General features: G+C 55.7%; 1 protein-coding gene across 2 annotated transcripts in view; it reads left to right on the top strand.

The window, feature by feature from the left end:
- The window catches only part of PCDH1 (protocadherin 1), a 145,085-nt gene that overhangs the window by 6,906 nt on the left and 117,389 nt on the right, over positions 1–20,790 (top strand). For both annotated transcript variants that reach the window (XM_032792680.1, XM_032792681.2), the window contains exons 2-3: positions 2,343–3,157; positions 5,369–7,561. In XM_032792680.1, coding sequence (XP_032648571.1) covers positions 2,343–3,157; positions 5,369–7,561 — 3,008 coding nt within the window. The remainder of the gene's footprint in view (positions 1–2,342; positions 3,158–5,368; positions 7,562–20,790) is intronic.

Here is a 20,790-nt window from a genome sequence, read left to right as displayed (position 1 = left end):
AGGCTGGGGTATGGGCAAGGTGACGGGCTGGTGGGAGCAGTGCTGTATGTGGGACCCTGGGAAATAGGGGATGTGAGGCCATGATTCTGGTCCTGGACAATCATACTAGGGGCTGGCGAGTTTGGCGCTTGCGTTCAGCTGTTTGGCTGGGATCGTGTCATTTCTAGGAAGGAAGTTAACGCTTCTGTGTGTCAGGTACACAGCTCCCACTGTGGGCTGCTTATTGGATCTGTATTGGTAGTCGAGCCCTGTGTCTCCTGGGGTGCTCCGGTGTGTTGGCGGGGCTCGGAGAGTGTGTGTGTGTATGTAGGTGTGTGTGTGTGCATGCGCATGAAAGGGGTCAGACAGTGTGTGTGTGTAGGGGGTAGGTTACTGTGTGTATGTGTATGTGTGAAGGGAGTCAGACAGTGTGTATGTGTTGAGAGGAGGTTACTCTGTGTGTGTGTGCTGGGGAGGGTCAGACACCATGTCTGTGTGCAGGGCTGACAGAGGGGGGAAGCTGGTACAAATTACTGGGGCCCGACGGTCCGGGATGTGGCCCTGGGCCCAGCTTCCCTGGCTTCTTCAGCCCTGTTTAGCCCATCCGCCCTTGCTGGGGGGCCTGAAATTTTTTTTTCACCAGGGCCCGAACCTGCTCTTGGCGGCCCTGTCTGTGTGTTGGGGTGATGTTACTATGTGTGTTGGAGGGGTCAGATAGTCTGTGTTTGTGGGAGGCTACTGTGTGTGTGCTGGTGGGGGTCAGACGGTGTGTGTTGGGGGATCAGACTGTGTGTGTTGAGTGGAGGTTACTGTGCGTGTTGGGGGATCAGACTGTGTGTGTGTATGTATGTGTTAGAGAGTTTACTATGTGTACGTGTGTGTGTTGGAGGTGGTCAGACTGTGTGTGTTGGGGGAGGTTACTGTGTGTGTATATCTTGGGGGGCCTGGGGCAATGAGGAAGGGAGGGATCTCACCTTGTCTCTCTGCCCCCCACCTGGTGTATGCCCACAGCTGGTATCAATGTGAGCAGGGGTGGATCCCCAGCCTGCCCTGTGTGGCTAGGGAACCCAGCTCAGGACCAACACAGCAGTGGTGTGCGTGTTCCACTCCATGTGAGGCAGCGCTGAGGGTAGGAGACACTTTATGGGGTGGCTCCAGTGCCCTAAGAGTCTCTTCTCCTGTCAGCTGTACTGCAGCCCCCTAGGGCCAGGAGTCCGGACTGGGTCTCTGTGCTCAGTGTAGTGTGTGTATGTGGGAGAAGTGTGTGTCACTGCAGCGTGGGGGATGGGCGTGCGCTTGTAGCGTGTGTCAGTGCAGCACCGGGGAGGATGGGGAGGATGCACTTGTAGCATGTGTTGCTGCAACGCCAGGGTGTGTGTGGGGGTGCACGCTTGTAGTGTGTGTCGCTGCAATGGCGGGGTGATGGTGGCACTCGCTCACAGCGTGTCACTGTAGCACCAGGGTGGGGGTGGGAAGCTCATAGCATGAGTCACCATAGCACAGGGTGTGTGCACGCTCGTAGCATGTGTCACTGCAGCGCTGGGGGGGGTAGAGTTTGCACACCTGTAGTGTGTCACTGCAGCACTGGGGGGGCGCGGGGTCTCTGGGCTGCGGTGCGAGGCTGTCTCTCTGGCTAGAGCACACTATGCAGTGTGTTGCTGCAGTGCCAGGGTGGGGTTGGGGCAGTTGCTCACAGAGTATCACTGCAGTGCCGAGATGGGGTGGGGATGCTCATAGCATGAGTCACTGTAGCACTGGGGGTGGGGGGGTGAGGAAGAGGAGGGTGCACTTGTAGCATGTGTCACTGTAGCACTGAGGGGGATGGAGGGGTTGTATGTTTGTAGTGTGTCGCTGCAGCGCCGGCATGGAGGCACTCGCTCACAGCGTGTCATCATAGCACTGAGGGGGGTACAGGGTCTCTGGTCTGCGCCGCAAGGCTATCTCTCTGGCTAGAGCGCGCTATGCAGTGCAGGCGGAAGCTCTTTGCAGCATGCCCTGCGTGCATCTGCCTGGGTGCAGTGTCCGTTAGAGTTGTGACTAGCTGGTGGGCAGGGACAGGCATGGGGCTGGGTTTCAGTGCTTGTGTTCTTACACAGGCAGGGCATGTAGGACCCTTTCCTCTGGGCATTGATGTTGGGTTGCAGAGGGCTGCTGGAAATCAGCTGCTGTGACCAGCTGAGCAGGGAGGTGAGCGTGTGGAGCAGGGAACTGCTCAGCTGCTTCATAGCTGGCAGCAGGGCTTGGCTTCTCATTCCTAGCCGGGTTGGATATGCAGTGGCAGCAAACAGGGTATGTAGGGAGCGAGGAGGCCCGAGAGATGGATCGTGCTGTCTCTAATCTGTGGTGTCTCTGCTTCCTTGCAGCCCCTGTCCAGTGCAGGATGACATGGGTGGCAGCCTGCCTGGGCCTGTGGCTCGTCCTGCAGCTCCCCACCTTGGGCGCTGGGACACGTGTGGTCTACAAAGTGCAGGAGGAACAGCCACCCAACACACTCATTGGGAGCTTGGCTGCTGACTACGGCTTTCCCGACGTGAGGCACCTCTATAAGCTGGAAGTGGGGGCCCCCTACCTGCGTGTGGATGGCAAGACAGGGGACATTTACACCACGGAGACCTCCATTGACCGGGAGAGCCTGCGGGAATGTCAGAGCCAGCTCCCAGGGGAACTCTGCTTCCTGGAGTTCGAGGTGTCCATCACAGACCTGACGATGAACAGCAGCCCACGCCTGCTGGAAGGGCAGATTGAGGTGCTGGACATCAATGACAACACGCCCAACTTCGCCTCGCCTGTCATCACACTGGCCATTCCTGAGAACACCAACATCGGGGCACTCTTCCCCATCCCCCTGGCCATGGACCGCGATGCAGGCGCCAACGGGGTCGCCTCCTATGAGCTCCTGGCTGGGCCCGAGGCGCAGGAGCTCTTCGGCCTGCAGGTGGCTGAGGATCAGGATGAGAAGCAGCCGCAGCTGATTGTCATGGGGAACCTGGACCGGGAGCAGTGGGACTCCTATGACCTGACCATCAAGGTGCAGGATGGAGGCAGCCCACCGCGGGCAAGCAGCGCTCTGCTGCGTATCACCATCCTGGACATGAATGACAACACCCCCAAGTTTGAGAAGGCCCTGTATGAGGCAGAGCTCTCAGAGAACAGCCCCGTGGGGCACTCCGTCCTCCAGGTGAGCACACAGCGGGGCACCAAGCATGGTGCGCAAGCTGCACTGCCCAGGCCAGCTTCCCACTTTCTCCATCAGCTTTCAAAGGAGGCAGGTGGAGCAGCTGGAGCGCCTTTATATTACTTGCTACGATTATTATTTATTAAGTATATTATGGGAGCACTGATTGGGCCCAGTCATGGACCAGGCCCACATTGCAGTAGGCACTGTATATTATTAGGAATATTACGGTAGCTCTCATGGGCCCCTGTGGCCCCAGGTGTTGTACAGACACAGAATAAAAAGAACAGTCTCTGTCCAAAAGGCCTCACAGTCTGTCTGTCTGGGAATGTGCTGAGGCACCACCGGGAACCTGGTTTCAGGCATGGCATGATCACAAGTCGCAGGAGTTTTGTAGGTGGGCAGCTTCCCTAGTAAACCACACCACAATGTGGTAAGATTAAGAATGGAAAAGAAGTCGGGGAAGGCCAGGGCTGGGCTAGCAGGGACTGCAGTTCAGGATTGAGGGGCACCGGGAGAGCTATGCTTGGGAAGCCTGCCCACTGCCTAGCTGTGCTAAATGCTGGCTACAGACAGGAAATTAGTCTCCCTTTCACCAGCATTAGATGCCTCTGAAACTAAAGCAGGCTCCTTTGGCTTGGCAATCCCTGGGAAGCACCTGCTCCCCAGGGAGATGTGGGATGGTGCAGCCTCTCTTGTACGTGCACAAACAAAATGTGGCACGGCTGAAGCCCTGGGGTAGCCAAAGGTCGCTTGCATACCACAGACTCTAGAGAGAGAATTTTGAGCCCAAGCGTGGCATCCTAATGCCCATTTCAATTGGCTGGGAGCCCTGAGGGGTGGGTCTCTGTGGATTTGGTGGAAGGGGCACTGAGCCGATGGGAGCTGACATCTGTTTATCTGCAACTGCCATCTTAATAAGTGGAACGCGGCCAGCACTCAGCTGCTTGGCTCACTAATTTTGAGGTGAATTTTAAGAATTCATTTTTCACTGTTCAGAGAGCGAAAGTTGGAGGCAGATAAGGCAGAAGCGACAGGAAAATGGGCTGCAGCTCTGCTGCTGCCATTGCTCAGCTTTTATCTTTCAGGAGGAAAATGACTCCTTAGCTCAGGGAGTGGAGGTAAAAGGTGGAATTTACATTTAACAACTTTTGTTCTCCATCCAAATCTGCTGAGCGAGATAATGGCAGAGCTGCAAATGGGGCAGAGAGGAGCCCGCTTGGAGAGCTGATTAGGAAAGCAAATGTTAGACAAACCTCTGATTCTTTAGAAAGCAAATAATAAATGTGGAAACAGGCTTATGTGAATGCAGAACTCCTGACAGGGAGGAGTGGGGTGGGAAGAGGGGATGGAGCCATGCAGAGTATGGGCAGCTCTCCTCTGTCCCTCAGCCCCAATCTGGAGCTGTTCCGGCCCTGGGACCCCTCTCCCCCACTTTTGCTGCTGCCTCTCAATCCCAGCCTCTTCCCCCTACATGCTTTTTCTGTCCTGGGTTCCCCCCATTCCCCAGCTAGGCTGGTCCCCTCAGTCCTGACCCACAGCTCCCCCCACCCTCATGCTACCCCAGCCCTGAGCTTCTCCCCAGCTCTGTCACAGCCCCACAGTACAGAACCTCAGCCCGCCCCCTATTGATCAGTCCTGGGCTCCCCCAACACCCAATTCAGCTGGTGCTCCTCAATCCCAGCCTGCAGCGTCCTGCTGCCCCAGCCCTGGGAATCACTAGCTGTCTGCACTGAACTGCAGCAAGCTCTGGGCTGGCTTTGAGTCAGGACGGCCCAGGCGTAGGCACTGGGCGGCCTGTGCAGCTTCAGAGCAGCGCCCCAGAATGGGAAGCAGTGGGTTCTAACCCAGCCTTCCCGGGTGGTGTCTTTGGCTGCATGTAACTAGCTTTGCTGCAGCGTGGTGGTGAATCAGGATTCATCTTAGCAAAGGGATGTGCGCAGCCAGGCTGGGATCCTCTCTGCTGCTGCAAGGGTCCAGCAGGGTGTGGCCTGCTCACCTGGACAGGCTATGTTCTAGTTCCTGGCTGTTCCTTCCTGTTGCTGGGTGTCAGACCTGCTGGCTGGCTGGTTCCCATGGAGAATTCCTTGCATGCCAGAGCCGTACAGCAGGGAGTGGGGCTTGAGGCAGCCTAACCGGTTGGGCCAGTTTCACTGGTGAGACATGGACAGAGTTGCTCCTGTTCACCTTGTCCTCCTCTTCCTCCTCCCACAGGTGAAAGCCAATGACTCGGATCAGGGTGCCAACGCCGAGATTGACTACTCCTTCCACCAGGCAACGGACATGGTGCGCCGCCTGCTGCGCCTGGACAGGACCACGGGCCTCATCACTGTGCAGGGGCCCATTGACCGGGAGGATGTCAATATCCTCAAGTTCTCTGTCCTGGCCAAGGACAAGGGGGCCAATCCCAAGAGTGCCCGCACGCAGGTGGTGCTGACCATCAAGGACATGAATGACAATGCCCCCTCCATTGAAATCAGGGGTATTGGCCTCGTCACCCATCAGGATGGCATGGCCAACATCTCCGAGGACGTGCCCGTGGAGACGGCCGTGGCTCTGGTACAGGTATCTGACCGGGATGAGGGTGAGAACGCTGTGGTCACCTGTGTGGTTGCTGGCGATGTCCCATTCCAGCTGAGACAGGCCAGCGAGACAGGCAGTGACAGCAAGAAGAAGTACTTCTTGCAGACCACCATACCGCTGGACTACGAGGCGGTGAAGGAGTACATCATTGAGATTGTGGCTGTGGACTCGGGGAACCCGCCCCTCTCCAGCACCAACTCCCTCAAGGTGCAGGTGATGGATGTGAACGACAATGCTCCAGTCTTCAGCCAAAGCCTCACCGAGGTGGCCTTCCCCGAGAACAATGCCCCTGATGACCTGGTGGTGGAGGTGAGTGCCAGTGACGCTGACAGTGGATCCAATGCCAAGCTGGTTTACTCCCTGGATATGGACCCCTCCTCCAAGGGCTTCTTCTCCATCGACCCTGACTCAGGCGAGATCCGAGTGAAGACGGTGCTGGACCGGGAGCAAAGGGAGCGCTACGAGTTCCTAGTGGTGGCAGCTGACAAAGGCAGCCCCAGTCTCAAGGGCACGGCATCTGTGGCCATCAGTGTCATGGACAGGAATGACAACGACCCCAAGTTTATGCTGAGCAGCTACAACTTCTCAGTGATGGAGAACATGCCTCCCCTGAGCCCGGTGGGCATGGTGACGGTGATTGACGCTGACAAGGGTGACAACGCCCGAATCCAGCTGTCAGTGGAGCAGGACAACGGGGACTTTGTCATCCAGAATGGCACTGGCACCATACTTTCCAGCATCTCCTTTGACCGGGAGCAGCAGAGCACGTACACCTTTCGTCTCAAAGCTGTGGATGGCGGGGACCCTCCTAGATCCGCCTACGTGGGGGTGACCATCAACGTGCTGGATGAGAACGACAATGCCCCTTTCATCACCTCCCCTTCCAATGCCTCTTACAAGCACATCCTGCCCCACACCAGCCCCGGGCAGCAGGTTAGCAAGGTCAAGGCTGAGGACATTGACTCAGGGGTCAATGCAGAGCTGACCTACAGAATCACAGGGGGCAACCCCTTCGAGTTGTTCCAGATCTCACCACAGAGTGGGGACATCACCCTGGAGAAGGAGATCCTGCGCAAGCACCATGGCCTGCACCGCCTGGTGGTGCGTGTTAACGACAAGGGCAAGCCCTCGCGTCATGGCACCGCGCTGGTGCACTTCTACGTCAATGAGACCCTGGCCAATCGCACGCTGCTGGAGACCCTGCTGGGACACAGCCTGGACACGCCACTGGACATCGACATTGCTGGGGACCCTGAGTACGAGCGCAGCAAGCAGCGCAGCAACATCCTCTTCGGCGTCATCGCCGGCATCGTGGCCGTCACCCTGGTCATCGTGCTGGTGGTGCTGGTGCGCTACTGCCGGCAGAGGGAGGCCAAGAGCGGCTACCAGGCGGGCAAGAAGGAGACCAAGGACCTGTACGCCCCCAAGCAGGGCAACAAGAGCAGCAAGAGCAAGAGCAAAGTGAAGAAGAGCAAGTCCCCTAAGCCGCCCAAACCAGCCGATGACGAGGAGGAGACTGGGCTGCAGAAGTCCCTCAAGTTCAACCTCATGAATGACTCCGTCAGTGACAGCCCTCGCATCCACTTGCCTCTCAACTACCCGCCTGGGAGCCCGGACCTGGGGCGCCACTACCGCTCCAACTCCCCTCTGCCCTCCATCCAGCTGCAGCCCCAGTCTCCCTCTGCCTCTAAGAAGCACCAGGTGGTGCAGGACCTGCCTGCCACTAACACCTTTGTGGGCACTGGGGACAACAACTCGACGGGCTCTGAGCAGTACTCTGACTACAGCTACCGCACCAACCCCCAGAAATACACCAACAAGCAGGTAGGAGAGCTCGTCCTGAGCCCGCCGGACGCACCCCCTCTGCATCGGGGCGCCATCTGGACGGAGGTGTGGGAGTGAGCATGGACCCACCCCCGGCCGCATGGGAATGGCCTGTGGGGCTGGCAGAGGACTAATGGAGCAGCTAGCAATGGTTCCTTCCTGGGGCAGGAAAAGGCAGGGGCTGAAGGCACCGTGACCTGCAGGCAGCCGCCTGTGGCTGATGGGGGTGGTAGCCACTGGGCTGCATTGCTGGGGGTTCCCCTGACAAGAAGGAGCCCTGCATGTGCTGGGCGAGGGGTCTGAAAGGACTGGATCCGCAGCCCCTGTGCCCCAGTAGCAACTGAGCACTGGGCTAGAGACCAGGCCTGCCAGCACCAGCAGATGGCAGTGACCACCCCTCCCATCCAGTGAGTCACGCTTGCTCCATCTGTCCTGGACTGCCTGGGGCCTGCACCTTACTGGTCCCATAAGGAGCTGACTTTCAGCCCTGCCCTGGGTCGGGGGTGCTATGCCCAGTCCCAGCCCATTATTGCTAGCAGCAGCCTCTGAAGTGCCAGCTCGGGGCTCCCCGGGAAGGGAGCTGAGCCTGTCACTGCCCTGGGGCAAAGCAAATCTGTAAGAGAAGCTTCTTCTGCTCCTGGTGCAGCTGTCTGGGGTGGGGACCCCAGCCTGTGTCCCAGCGCCAGCCCTTGCTGCCCAGGGTGCCTGGCCCTTTGCTCCAGCCTGAGCATCAGGCATGTCTCTGGAGCTGCAGAGCTACGCTGCAGCCTCTGCCAAGCCCACTGCAGAGGAGATCAGAGCACAGCTCCTTACCAGAAGTGAGGGGGCTGGACTGCACCAGGGCTGTCTGTGTGTGTCGGGACTGGGGAGCCAGGGCTCGCGGAGCTGGGGTCTCTGCTGAGGAGCGGGAGGTGGCTGTGCCGAGTGTTGGGGCTGGGGAGCGAGAGCTGGAGAGGGTCTCTGCCGGGAGCAGGAGGCGGCTGTGCCAGTCGGGGCTGGGGAGGGTCTTTGCTGGGGAGCAGGAGGTGGCTGTGCTGAGTGTTGGAGCTGGGGCCAGTCGGGGCTGGGGAGCGAGGGCTGGGGGCGTGTCTCTGCTGGGGAGCAGGAGGTGGCTGTGCCAGTCGGGGCTGGGGAGCGAGGGCTGGGGGCGTGTCTCTGCTGGGGAGCAGGAGGTGGCTGTGCCAGTCGGGGCTGGGGAGCGAGGGCTGGGGAGGGTCTCTGCTGGGGAGCAGGAGGTGGCTGTGCTGAGGTTCGGGGCGGGGTCACTGCTGAGAGTTGAGGCTGTGTGTCTTGCTGCATGAGGGGACTTGGGTGGGGGAGGGGAGAGCAAATCTGGGAGCCAGGCTATTGAGGTGATGGGTGAGGTGGACGGGTCAGGCCTTGAGGACATCCTGCCTGACTGCCTCATCTTGCTGGGCTCCTGCTTTGTGGGCCCTGTTGGGATCTGCCAGTGGGTGGGGAGGACTTCCTGCAGCATTGGCATTATATCCTATGTGTCCTGGGGCTGGGCTGGGCTCCCCTCCCCTCCACTGCGTTGTATGTATCCTGTGTGTTCCATGGGACTGGGCTCCCCTCCCCCTCCATTGCATTGTAGCCCGTGTGTCCTATGGGACTGGGCTCTTCTCCCCCCATTGCATTGTATGTAGCCTGTGTGTCCCATGGGACTGGGCTCCCCTCCCCCTCCATTGCATTGTAGCTTGTGTGTCCCATAGGACTGGGCTCCCCTCCCCGTTCATTGCATTGTAGCCTGTGTGTCCCATGGGGATGGGCTGCCTCCACTGAATTTGCCCTCAATAAAGTTTTATATTTTTGAATGCTGTGTTTTGTTTTCCATAAGGCCCAGAGGCTGGGGGAGGGGGAGTGAAGGGAAGAAGGCTCTGCCTCCACCCCAGCCCACCCCCCCATAGTACATCTGGGGGCAGTGGCACATTATCCACCACCCCAATTGCATCTCCTCTCCTCTCCCTGTGGAGACATAGCAGGTGAGCCTAGAAATGGTGTTGCAAGGCCTGGTCCTGTGCAGGCAAGGGGCAGCAATAGTTTGGACTGCCTCTCCCACACCATGGAGCCTAAGCTGCACCTGGGGAAAATTTTCAGGGCTGCGCCTCACAGCAAAACCCCCTCTCTGGGTCAGGCCCCACTCCTCCCAGCCCTGGGGTTTGTGCCTGTGCCCTGGTGCTAGTTGTTCTCCTGTACCTTGGCTCCTTGTGCCTGAGTCCTGCTTTCCTGCCTGTGGGATAGGCGGGGCGGCTTGGGAGGGAACATGGCATGTCCCTGGCTGGCTGTGCCATGCTGGTGCACTCCATTCCATGGCACGCTGCTTGCTAATGATGGGGGCTGCTGCAGACATCCAGCCTCTCCCTGTGCTGGAATCAAGCCTTGCCACTAGGGTTGCCAATTTGGCAATATTTAAAAACTGGACACTCCAGCAGGAGTGGAACCTCCCCTGCCCTGCCTCTTCTCCCTGAGGCTCTACCCAGCTCTGCCTCTTCCCCCCAAAGCCCCACTCCTGCTCATCTCTTCCCCTGAGGCCCCTCTCCATCTATTCCTCTTCCCCCACCCCCATTGCTTGCTTCCATCCCCCACACTCCACCCCATGTGGGTTGGGACTGGGAGCTGCAGTCACATGACAAAGGTAGGAGGTGGCCTTGGCTGAGTAAAGGCTGGAGCGGGTGATGACCTGGCGCCTCCCTGCTTCCCCCACTCACAGTAACTGGACTTTGGGTGTCCGGTCAGTAGATCTGACTGGACACTGTCAGGTCCACTTTTCAACCAGATTTTCTGGTTGAAAACTGGGCATCTGGCCATGCTACTTGCCACGAGGGAGCACCAGCCTGCCAGTGCGCTCCTGGAGCTTCTCCATGCACCCCACTGGGCATTGTGGTGTGTGCATGCAGAGGGGCTGCCTGCAGGAGCAGTTATTGACCAGGTCACCGTACTGCAGTGGGGAGCAGTGGGGTCTGTGTGAGCAGGGAGAGGGAGCGAGGAGCCATGCTCCAGCAGGAGGAGAGGGAATAGTTATGGACAAGCAACTCCATCAGAGTTCATAAGGCAACTGCCAAAGTGCTTGGGGCCTCTTCCCTTGCCCCCTCCCCACTGCACAGGCTAGCCCTCTGCTTGGGCCGCAAACCCAGTCCCTGACCCCTGCCATTCTCTCCCTCGCCTCTTACCCCAGGGATTTGTTCCTGGACTCTTGTGCCCACTGCCTGTGGAGGTATGCAGGACTCTTGAATGTCCCATTCCTTGTGGCATAAGAACAGCCATACTGGGTCAAATCAATAGCCCAGTATCCTGTCTCTGACAGTGGCCAGTGCCAGATGCTTCAGGGGGTATGTACAGAACAGGTCAGTTGGAGGGTGATCCACCCCATCTTCTCCCCCATCTTCTGACAGTCAGAGGTTTAGGGTCACCCAGCGCGTGGGGCTGTGCCCCATATCATCTTGGCTAATAGGCATTGATAGGCCTAGCTTCCATGAACTTATCTAATTATTTTGTGAACCCAGCTATACTTTTGACCTTCACAACATCCCCTGACAATGAATTCCATAGGTTGACTGTTTGTTGTGTGAAAAAGTATTTCTGTATTTATTAAACCTGCTGCCTATTAATTTCATTGGGCGACCCCTGGTTTTTGTATTGTGGGAAGGGGTAACTAACACTTTTCTAATAATTTTCTCTGCACCATTCATGATTTTATGGACCTCTGTCATATACCCCCAGTCTTCTCTTTTTTAAGATGAACAGCTAAGATCTCTCCTCATAGTGAAGCCGTTTCATACCCTTGATAATTTTTGTTGCCTTTCTCTGAACCTTTCCCAGTCCCACTATAACCTTTCTGAGATAGGGTGACCAGAACTGCACGCAGTGCTCAAAGTGTGGGTGCAGCATGAATTTATATAGTGGCATTCTTATTTTCTGTCTTATCTTCTATCACTGTCTTAATGGTTCCTAACATTCTATTATTCTTTTTGACCACGGCTGCGCTGTTTTCAGAGAACTATCCACACTGACTCCGAGATGTTTCTTGGGTGGCAACAGCTAATTTAGACCTTATCATTGTATCTGTGTAGTTGGAATCATTTTTTTCATTATGCATTACTTGCATATCAACATTGAATTTCATCTGCCATTTTGTTGCCCACTCACCCAGTTTTGTGAGATCTCTTTGGTTAACTATGTTGAATAATGTTGTATCTGCAAACTTTGTGGTTTCCATTTTCCAGATCATTAATATGTTGAACAGCACTGGTTCCAGTGCAGACCTTTGGGGGATCCTGCTGTTTACCTCTCTCCATTCTGAGAACTGATCATTTATTCCTGCCCTTTGTTTCCTATTTTTTAACCAGTTACTGATCCATGAGAGGACCTTCCCTCTTATCCCATGACAGCTTACTTTGCTTAAGAGCCTTTGGGGTGGGACCTTGTCAAAGGCTTTCTGAAAGTCCAAGTACACTATATTCACTGACTAACCCTGGTCCACATGCTTGTTTCCACCTCAAAGAGTTCCAATAGATCCATGAGGCACAATTTTCCTTTACAAAAGTTTTGTTGGCTCTTCCTCAACTAATCATGTTTATCTATGTGTCTGATAATTCTGTTCTTTACTATAATATCAGCCAATTTGTCTGTCCTGAAGTTGGGCTCACTGCCCTGTAATTGCCAGGATCGCCTCTGGACCCCTTTTTAAAAATTGGCATTGCATTAGCTACCTTCCAGTCATCTGGTCCAGAGGCCTTTTTCAGTAATAGGTTACATATACTACAGTTAGTACTTCTGCAATTTCATATTTGAGTTAGTTCAGAACTCTTAGGTGATACCATCTGGACCTGGTGATTTATCACTGTTTAGTTTATCAATCTGTTCAATTTGTACTGCCACATCAATGTGGGGCAGTACTTTAGATTTGTTACCCACGTCAGAGCTAGCCTTTTGGGTATCCTTTTTGAAGACTGATGCAGAGAATTAATTTGGCTTCTCAGCAATGGCCTTGTCTTCCTTGATTGCTCCTTTAGCACCTTTATTGTCCAGTGGCCCCACTGATTATTTGACAGGCTTCCTGCTTCTGATATATTTAAAAAAAAATCTTACTGTTAGTTTTTGCATCTTCTTGTGAATGCTTTCTTGGTTTGCCTTATACTTTTACACTAACCTGCCAGAGTTTGTGTGTTTTCTTTTTACCCTCACCAGGATTTGGCTTCCAAATTTCAAAGGGTGCCTTTTTGCTTCTAATGGCCTCCATTACTCTGCTGTTTAGCCATGGTGGTATTCTTCTGGGCTTCTTGTTGCTTTTTCTGTTTAGGGCTGTTCATGTAGTGTGAGCTTCGGTGTTTTTAAATAGTCCTTATGCTTATTGCAGGCATTTACCTCTTGTGACTGTTCCTTTTAATTTCTGTCTAACAAGGGACGTCATTCTTTTGCCCCTTTTTAAAGGTACATGTTACCAGGGTGGGATTTTTTGTGTGTGGCAGGGGTGGGTATTATTCCCCTCCAAGGGTGTTAAATTGAATTACATTGTGGGCGCTATTGCTGAGCGGGTCAGTTATATTCACCTCTTGGACCAGATCCTGTGCAGCACTTAGGACTAAATCAAGAATTGCCTCTCCCATTGTGTGTTTGAGTAGCCGCTCCAAGAACCAGACACTTATGGTGTGTAGAAATTTTCTTTCTGCATCACTCCCTGGTATGAGGATAGTGCCCAGTCAGTATGAGGATAGTGGAAATCCCCCTTTATTATTGTGCTTTCTGGACTCGCTAATCTGGGTGAGTTCCCCCCAGGTCTCCCACAGCCACTGCAGGATTGGCTTCCCCTCTTTCATGCAGGCTTTGAGAGCAGTGAAATAGTGATGTGCTGACTTAGCTCAGGAACCAGAGAGTGAGAATGTGTTACCCCCTTGAGAAGGGCTAGGGCAGTTACCCGCTCTTGCAGCCATGGCCTCAGGCTCTCTGCAACCTCAGGCAGTCGTGGTGTTGCTCATGCTGGTGTGTGTGTGTGGGAGGGGTTGGGTTCCATGAAGGCTACACACAGACATTCTGGAGAATAAGACACAGCATCAGACAGGTGCCAGGTCACTGCCTGTGCAGCCTAGCTCAATGGCAGCTCGGGTGATATCAGGCCTTGGCTCACAACGTTCCAATTTTGTTCTGTTTAAATGACTTTTGTTATTTGCCTTATGTTATTCAAGGCTTGAAAATGTCACCATGAACTTTAAAGGCAGGGAGTGGGCTATGTAGGGGGAGGGGAGTGGGCTGTGAGGGAAAACAGTGGGCTCTGGGGGATGGGGAGTGGGCTGCAGAGGGGGAGAGTGGGCTGTGGGGGGGCAGTGGGCTCGGGGGTGGGGAGAGGGNCGACCCTAGGATTTATCAACAGAGAAATATCTAGTAGGAATAGGGAGCACATTCAACCCAAAAACGGGAGGGAGAGGGATGCGGGGGGGCAGTGGGCTTGGCCTGGGGAAGAGGTGGGGAGAGGGGAGGGAGAGGGCTGCGGGGGGGCAGTGGGCTTGGCCTGGGGAAGAGGGCTACAGGGGGCAGGGAATGGGCTGTGGGGGAAGAGATAGAAAAAGAGAGGGAAAGCAAACTCCAGGAGGAACATTCTGGTGAGGACCACCCCAACCTCCTGTCAGCCGTTAAGGGTGGTGGTGGGCAGGGAGGTCTCTGACCTCTGCCCAGCAGCCTGTGGCTGGCAAGGACCTGTTACCCTTCCTTGGCTGCTGGAAGGAACATTCTGTTCTTCCTCACCACCAGTCTCTTCCTGTGGTGGTGGAGGGAGCAGGGCCGGCTCTACCATTTTTGACACCCCAAGCAAAAAAAAAAAAAAAGGCGTTCGAACTGCCGCCAGAACTACCAAAGCAAAACAATAAAAATAAAAAAAAGCCGCCCAGACTGTGCTGCCCCAAGGATGGACAGAATGCTGCCCCTTAGCATGAGCTGCCCAGGCACGTGCTTCCTCTGCTGGTGCCTGGAGCCGGCCCTGGGAGGGAGGGACCACCCATCTCCCCACTCCCTAGCTGCTTGTCTCTGATACTCTGCACCTTGGCTAGCCTCCATGTTTCAGGCCCCTTTCCCCAGGGTGTAACCCCAAGGCCTGCCCCGATGCTCAGATCGACCTGATTCTGAGCCCCTGCAGCCCCAGGGATCTGCACCCATCTTATTAGTTCCCAGTTGTCTGACTGAGCTTTGAGTCCCAGCAGAGCTCAAGAGGCTAGAGCAGTATTGGCTTCACTCATGCACGCAGCAGCCATTGTAATCTTAACCAGCTAGACATTGAATGTGTCTCGTAGAAAGCAAGCTTAAATTCTGCATACGTTGTAGGCACTGGAATCGGAAGGTGCCTGGCAAAGCTGCCTGTTGGCCAGCGGTGCAGGGCCGAGGGGTTTTTGTAAGGCCAGCGGTAGACTATAAAATAGTGGCAAAATGGTCCAGAAACCTGGGGCACTGGGGCAACACTGAGGACGTATGCAGAGCTGATCTGGCTTCTCCCTCCTCCAGAATGCCAGTGTGTGGGTGAGTAGTACACACCGTATGTCAGACCAGGGCTGCTTGGCTGTGACACTGGCATGGAGTGATCCCAGCTGATGGAGCATGACACTGGGTTCTGGGAACTGAACAGTGGAGAGAGTGGCTATAGGGAGCAGTGCTAGGGTGTAGCTGAGTATGTTTTGCCCTTAATAATCTGTAGGGGGGAGAAACAGAACCCAGGTGAAATTCAGTGAGGATACTAAACTGGGGAGAGCTGAGAGCATCAGGGAGCAGAAGGCATGAGGGGAGCCCAGAGCATGGGAAACCGCAGGGCCAGGAGACAGCACAGCAGGATTTGGGTGGGTAGGGCTGAGGTAGGGGAGTGAGAGACCTGGCTGTAGGGCAGCTGGAAACCATCCTGAGAGCTGGCAGGGCACTGAGGGAGCAGGGAGGTGGCGATGGGAATGGGGTGCAGTTCTGAGGTAAGTTGGTGGTTGTTTACCTGGAGGCACAGCAAGATGTGTTCGGCCCCTGAGTGGGAGGTCAGGGAGTCCCTTTGCAGGGCACTCCACCCCAAACACAAGCCCCACAGGCCCAAGAACGGACTGGAGTTTCCCAACACCGGAGTTTAGGATTCCTTCTCTGAGCAGCATCCAGGTCTCTGAAGACTCACTTGCCCTGGGTGCCCACCCGCAGCCCCTGGGATACAGGCCCTTGGGGACACGGACTGGGGGAATTTGGCTCTCACCTGGTTGCATAGGCAGCAGAAGTTGGCCATGTGCACCTCGTTATCCAGGAATGAACAGATGCTGGGTACCATGAGCAACCTGTATCCCAGAGGTCAGGAAACATGGGTGCTGTGTGCTGCCTGTACCTTGGGGGAGGTGAAATGGGCTCTGTGTGCTGCCTGTGCCCTGCGGGAGGTGACGTGGGTGTTGTGTGCTGCTTGTACCATAAGGATGGTGAAATGGGGACTGTGTGCCACCTGCACCCAGGGTGAAGTGACATGGGTGCCGTGTGTTGCCTGTACCCTGGAGGAGGTTTCATGAGTGCTATGTGCTGCTTGTACCTGGGGTGAGGTGACATGGGGGCCATGTGCATCCTCTGCCTCAGGGAGGAGGTGACACAGGGGGTTTGTTCTTCCTGTAATCTGGGGGGGGAGATTACATCAGGGCTATGACCAGCCTGTACTCATGGTGGAAGGTGATGTGGGGCTGTAAGCAGCCTGTACCCAGGTGTAGGGGGTACGTATGTGGGTGGGAGGTTGTGCTGAAATGAGAATTGTCTAATATTTTTATGAAGCCAATGGATGCCTCAGTTTCCTCTATATGTAGTAATGGTATGCAGTGGTGGGAGGATAGGACTATTTGCTCTCAGGGCAGGCTAAGACATGGGTATGAAATGTGGCCCATCTGTCTGAGTCATTGGAAAAGGGTGGGCCGCAGGCGACACCATATCAGTGGAGAATCTGAGAAGACAATGGCAAAGCTAGGCACCAGATCATGGACTCCTAGCAACCAATGACCCAGGGGGAGATGGATTTCCCAGCTCTCAGCAGGGGAGCTGAGCACAGACCCCAGCTTGGGAACAAAGGGCTAGGAAGGGGTATGGGGGAGATCAGAGTTGCTGCACCTGAGAACTGACCAAGGAGATCAGTTGGAGAGAGACAGAGCTTGAGCATGGGGATTCATCACAGCATGGGTGGGCTCTGGGCTGGCCAGGATGGACTGTGCTTTACCTTTTCTTCCTCGGTGCTACCCTAAGGCTTTCCTGTGCTGTGCCCAGCTGACTAATAAACCTGACTCTGTCAACAGTGCTGGATAAGTGTCCCTGCCAATGCTGGGCGAGGTGCATTGATCTCTGCAGAGTGGACAAGTTTCTATCGGGGTGTGTCTCAGTTGGACTTGCTAAGCGGAGCTCACGGGGTGCAGCCAGGAGCTGCAGGCCCAGAGGTCCAGTCTGAGGAGGTGGTGAAGCCACATGACTGACCCTGGGGGAAGAGTGAGACCTCTGGGGGTCTGGCACACTGAGGGGTTCCTCCTAGTCACTGTTCCACAGCTGGGGTGGTACACCGATCCTGTGGATCCGGTGACATGGGGGTTCATGTTCAGCTGGTATCTCAGCCTTGTGGTGACACTGGGGTTGTGTATAGCCTGTTGTCACAGAGTCAGATGATGGGTTCTATGCCCCCCACTGTGGAATAGTCTCTAGAAGGAACCCCTCAGTGTGCCAGACCCCCAAGGGCTCTCTTTTCCCAGGATTGGCCATGCAGCCTCACCCCCTGCAAGACTGAACCTCTAAGGTTTCACATCAAGAGCTCTGATCAGCGAGTCCAACTAAGACAGATGCCTGGAGAGACCTGTTTCTCTGTAGGATCAATGCCCCTCGCCCATCATTGCAGTGACACTCCCACAGTGCTGTCTATCAGCCAGCTGGACCCAGCATAGGACGGCCTTAGGGTAGCACAGAGAGGAAGGTTAAAGCCTCGTCCAGTGGTTCCCAAGATTTTTTCTGCCAAGGACCCCTTTGGTATCTACCTAATTGTCCCAGGCCCCTTTCCTGTCCACTACTACCAGAACGTCCCTGCAGTGCAGAATGGCCCTGCCAGCATGATCGCTCATGCACAGAGAGGGAGAGTCACAGAGTGCAGAGGATGCTCTTTCATTCCGAAACCAGCTCAATGCAGCAAAGGTGCAGGAATGCTGTTTCAGCCCCGGCTCAAGGACAGACCCATAGTCCATGGCAGACCCCACTTTGGGAACCACTTTCACAGTCCCTTCTGGTCAAGCCAGAGCAATTCACCAGCCAAGCTGGAGTGAGTTCTATTTTCAGGCTCTATGTCTCCCTGCCTCCTTCCTTAGTCAGTTCTTCATGCAGTGCACAGTCAACTTGTGGAACTCCTTGCCTGAGGACGCTGAGAGGGCTAGGACTATAACATCGTTTAAAAGGGAACTGGATTAATTCATGATGGTTAAGTCCATAAATGGCTATTAGCCAGGATGGGTAAGGAATGGTGTCCCTAGCCTCTGTTTGTCAGAGGATGGAGATGGATGGCAGGAGATGGATCACTTGACCATTGCCTGTTAGGTTCACTCCCTCTGGGGGCACCTGGCATTGGCCACTGTCAGTAGACAGGATACTGGGCTAGATGGACCTTTAGTCTGATCCGGTACGGCCGTTCTTATGTTATGTTCTTATGTTCCCAGGCCTGAGAGCCCCAAGCTTCCCGCAGAGCCCACCCTGATGGCTTTTAGCCTGCCCTCAGAGCAAATGTAATCCCTCTCCCCGCACTGGGTAGCCATGTGAAATACAGGAGGAAACTCAGGCACACATAGGATTAATAACAAAAATTCCCACTTTGTCACACCTGTACCTTAGGGGGAGGTGGAGTAGGCACCTGTGCAGCCCATACGCCGGGCAGGAGGTGCCATGAGGGCCGTGCCCAGCCTACACTCTGGGTGGGAAACTCTGTGGGGGCCGTGCCTGGCCTGTACCCCAGGTGGGAGGCTCCACAGGGGCTGTGTGTGGCTTGTATCCCAGGCAGGAGGCAGCGTGGGGGCCATGCCTAGCCCATACCCTGGGCAGGAGGCTCCACAGGGACCATGCCCACCCCATACCCCGGCAGGAGGCAGTGGGGGCCATGCCCAGCCCATAGCCAGGCGGGAGCTGCCGTGTGGCCTGTGCCTGCCCCATACCCTGGGCAGGAGGCTCTACGGGAGCTATACCCAGCCTGTACCGTGGGCAGGAAGCTCCATGGGGGCCATGCCTGGCCTGTACCATGGGCAGGAGGCAGTGTGGAAGTCTTGCCCAGCCTGTACTCTGGAGAGTGGGAGTGATACTGAGTCCTTATGTAATTCACTGGGAATGGGGCCCATCAGGATTTGTGAGGTCCTTGAAGCCATGCTATGAGTGGGACAGGTTACCACTGGTGTCTGTGCTGCCTGGGGACTGGCTTTGCCCCAAAGATCCTAGCCAAGCTACAGGCAGTTCCAACTGTCCAGAGCACATTGTCCCAGGCTGGCTGGAGCCTTCCACTGCCTCTTGGCTGTTACTCTCCTTCTGCTTTGGAGCTGGGTGCTGGGGCTGTCACCTTCCCGCTGCCCCTGGACCTAGGGGCTGGGAAGAGTGGGTTTCTGGCCTAGTGCTGTATGAGTGCCTGCAGATTAGAGCAAATGGCTGCAAAGCTGCCCATGGTAATCACATCCCCAGGGTCTGCAGCAGCTGTGCCAAGGGGCAGCATCCTGGGAGGCAGCTTCTGCATAGCTGGGGACCTTTCACAGAGCCTAGGATGAGCAGAGTAGAGCTGGACTCATCTGCAATGCAGCGTCCCAATCAGCAGGATGGGGCAGGGCGGGGTCCTGGGCGAAGAGGGCACAGATGTCGCTTAGGCTCTGGCTCAACATGGCCTAAAGGTTGCTACTGGGAGCAGCCCATGAAAGGAGCCTGTGCCCCCGGGGTGTGTGTGTGTGTGAGAGAGAGAGAGAGCTGTGTGCATCGACCCCATGCAACGTGCCATGCTCGCATCACCCCTATGCTACCACCATGCCTTGCTTCTGGTTGCACCTGCAGCTAGCACCACACACTGCTGGAGCAAGAGCTGCCTGGGAGTGCCCCGCCATCAGGCCCTCCCTCATGCCTTATGTAGGGGAGTCTCTGCCCTGTGCTCCCAGCAGGGTCTCCATTAGCCTGTTGCTGTGCCCCTGCATTGGCCTGGGGGCTGCATGGGGATTTTTTTAACTACCGAAGCCCTGGCTGTTTGCACGGCTGGCTGGCAATCCAAGAGGCTCTGATTGATATTCCCAGCACTGCCTCTCCTGGGCTCTGCTGCAGAGCTGCTCCTTGCTATTCACAGTCCTTCTGGAACCAGGCCAGGAGCTGAGCCTGGCTAATCATTTACCCAATTACTGGGGCAAAACTGGATTCAGCCGCCCTCTGCTTGGGTGTGTTCGTGGGCCTTTCTGTCACTAGCAGGCTTCGTTGGAAGAGTGGGTATCAGTGCCCAAGGCACCATGGGGCAGGAGGAGGTGGAAGGCAGGGTGCTGTTGGGCAGAAGGAGGTGGAAGACAGGGTACTGTGGAGAAGGTGGGGATGGAGGGGAAGGTGCTGTGGGGGTGGAGGGGGTGGAGGGAAAATTGTTCTGGGGTGGGGCTGTGCTTGAGACGTGTGCCAGCTGTGTCCCTGTGGGCAGCTGTGTCGTGTCAGAGTGGGGCTGGCCAGTGCCTAGGTTCTCCTCACAAGCAGTAGGCGGAATGTACCAAGAGGCATGTGCTGGTCTCATGTCAGTTATAGCTGGGGCTGGTGTGTGGCAGTAGGGACATGTGGACTGTGGGTTACTTGTTCCTGTAGTGGGGGGGGATGGAGTGTGAGGCACCCCAGCCCCCTGAGAATGATGAGGTGAGTGTCAGGTCTCCCTAGGTGGAAGGAGTATTTGGGGTGTGACTGCAACTCAGGTGAGGATCTTGGGGAGCCTGTTGTTGGGATTACACCCAGTGATGCCAGGGGATGAGTGTTTCGTGGGGCCATATGGGGTGGGAGATCCTGGCTGTGCCATGGGGGTCAGTCTGCCAGGGAGCACAGTGCTGGGCAGCTGGGAGGGAGGTAGGAATTTGTGCAGCAATTTCTGTCTGTGGATCCCACTCATGGTACATGCACCTGTGATACAGCATGGCCAGAAGGCAGCATAAGAGTGTTAGCAGGGGGCCTTATTCCCTGCCAAGGGAGGAAGGTTTGCTTTAGATTAACTAGAACAGCTGTGGCCAATTAGAGCACCT

This window comes from Chelonoidis abingdonii, chromosome 7, assembly GCF_003597395.2.
Source record: "Chelonoidis abingdonii isolate Lonesome George chromosome 7, CheloAbing_2.0, whole genome shotgun sequence".
Lineage (NCBI taxonomy): Eukaryota > Metazoa > Chordata > Testudines > Testudinidae > Chelonoidis > Chelonoidis abingdonii.
Note: the sequence above shows the minus strand (reverse complement) of the source record. Positions and strands in the feature narration are given on the sequence as shown.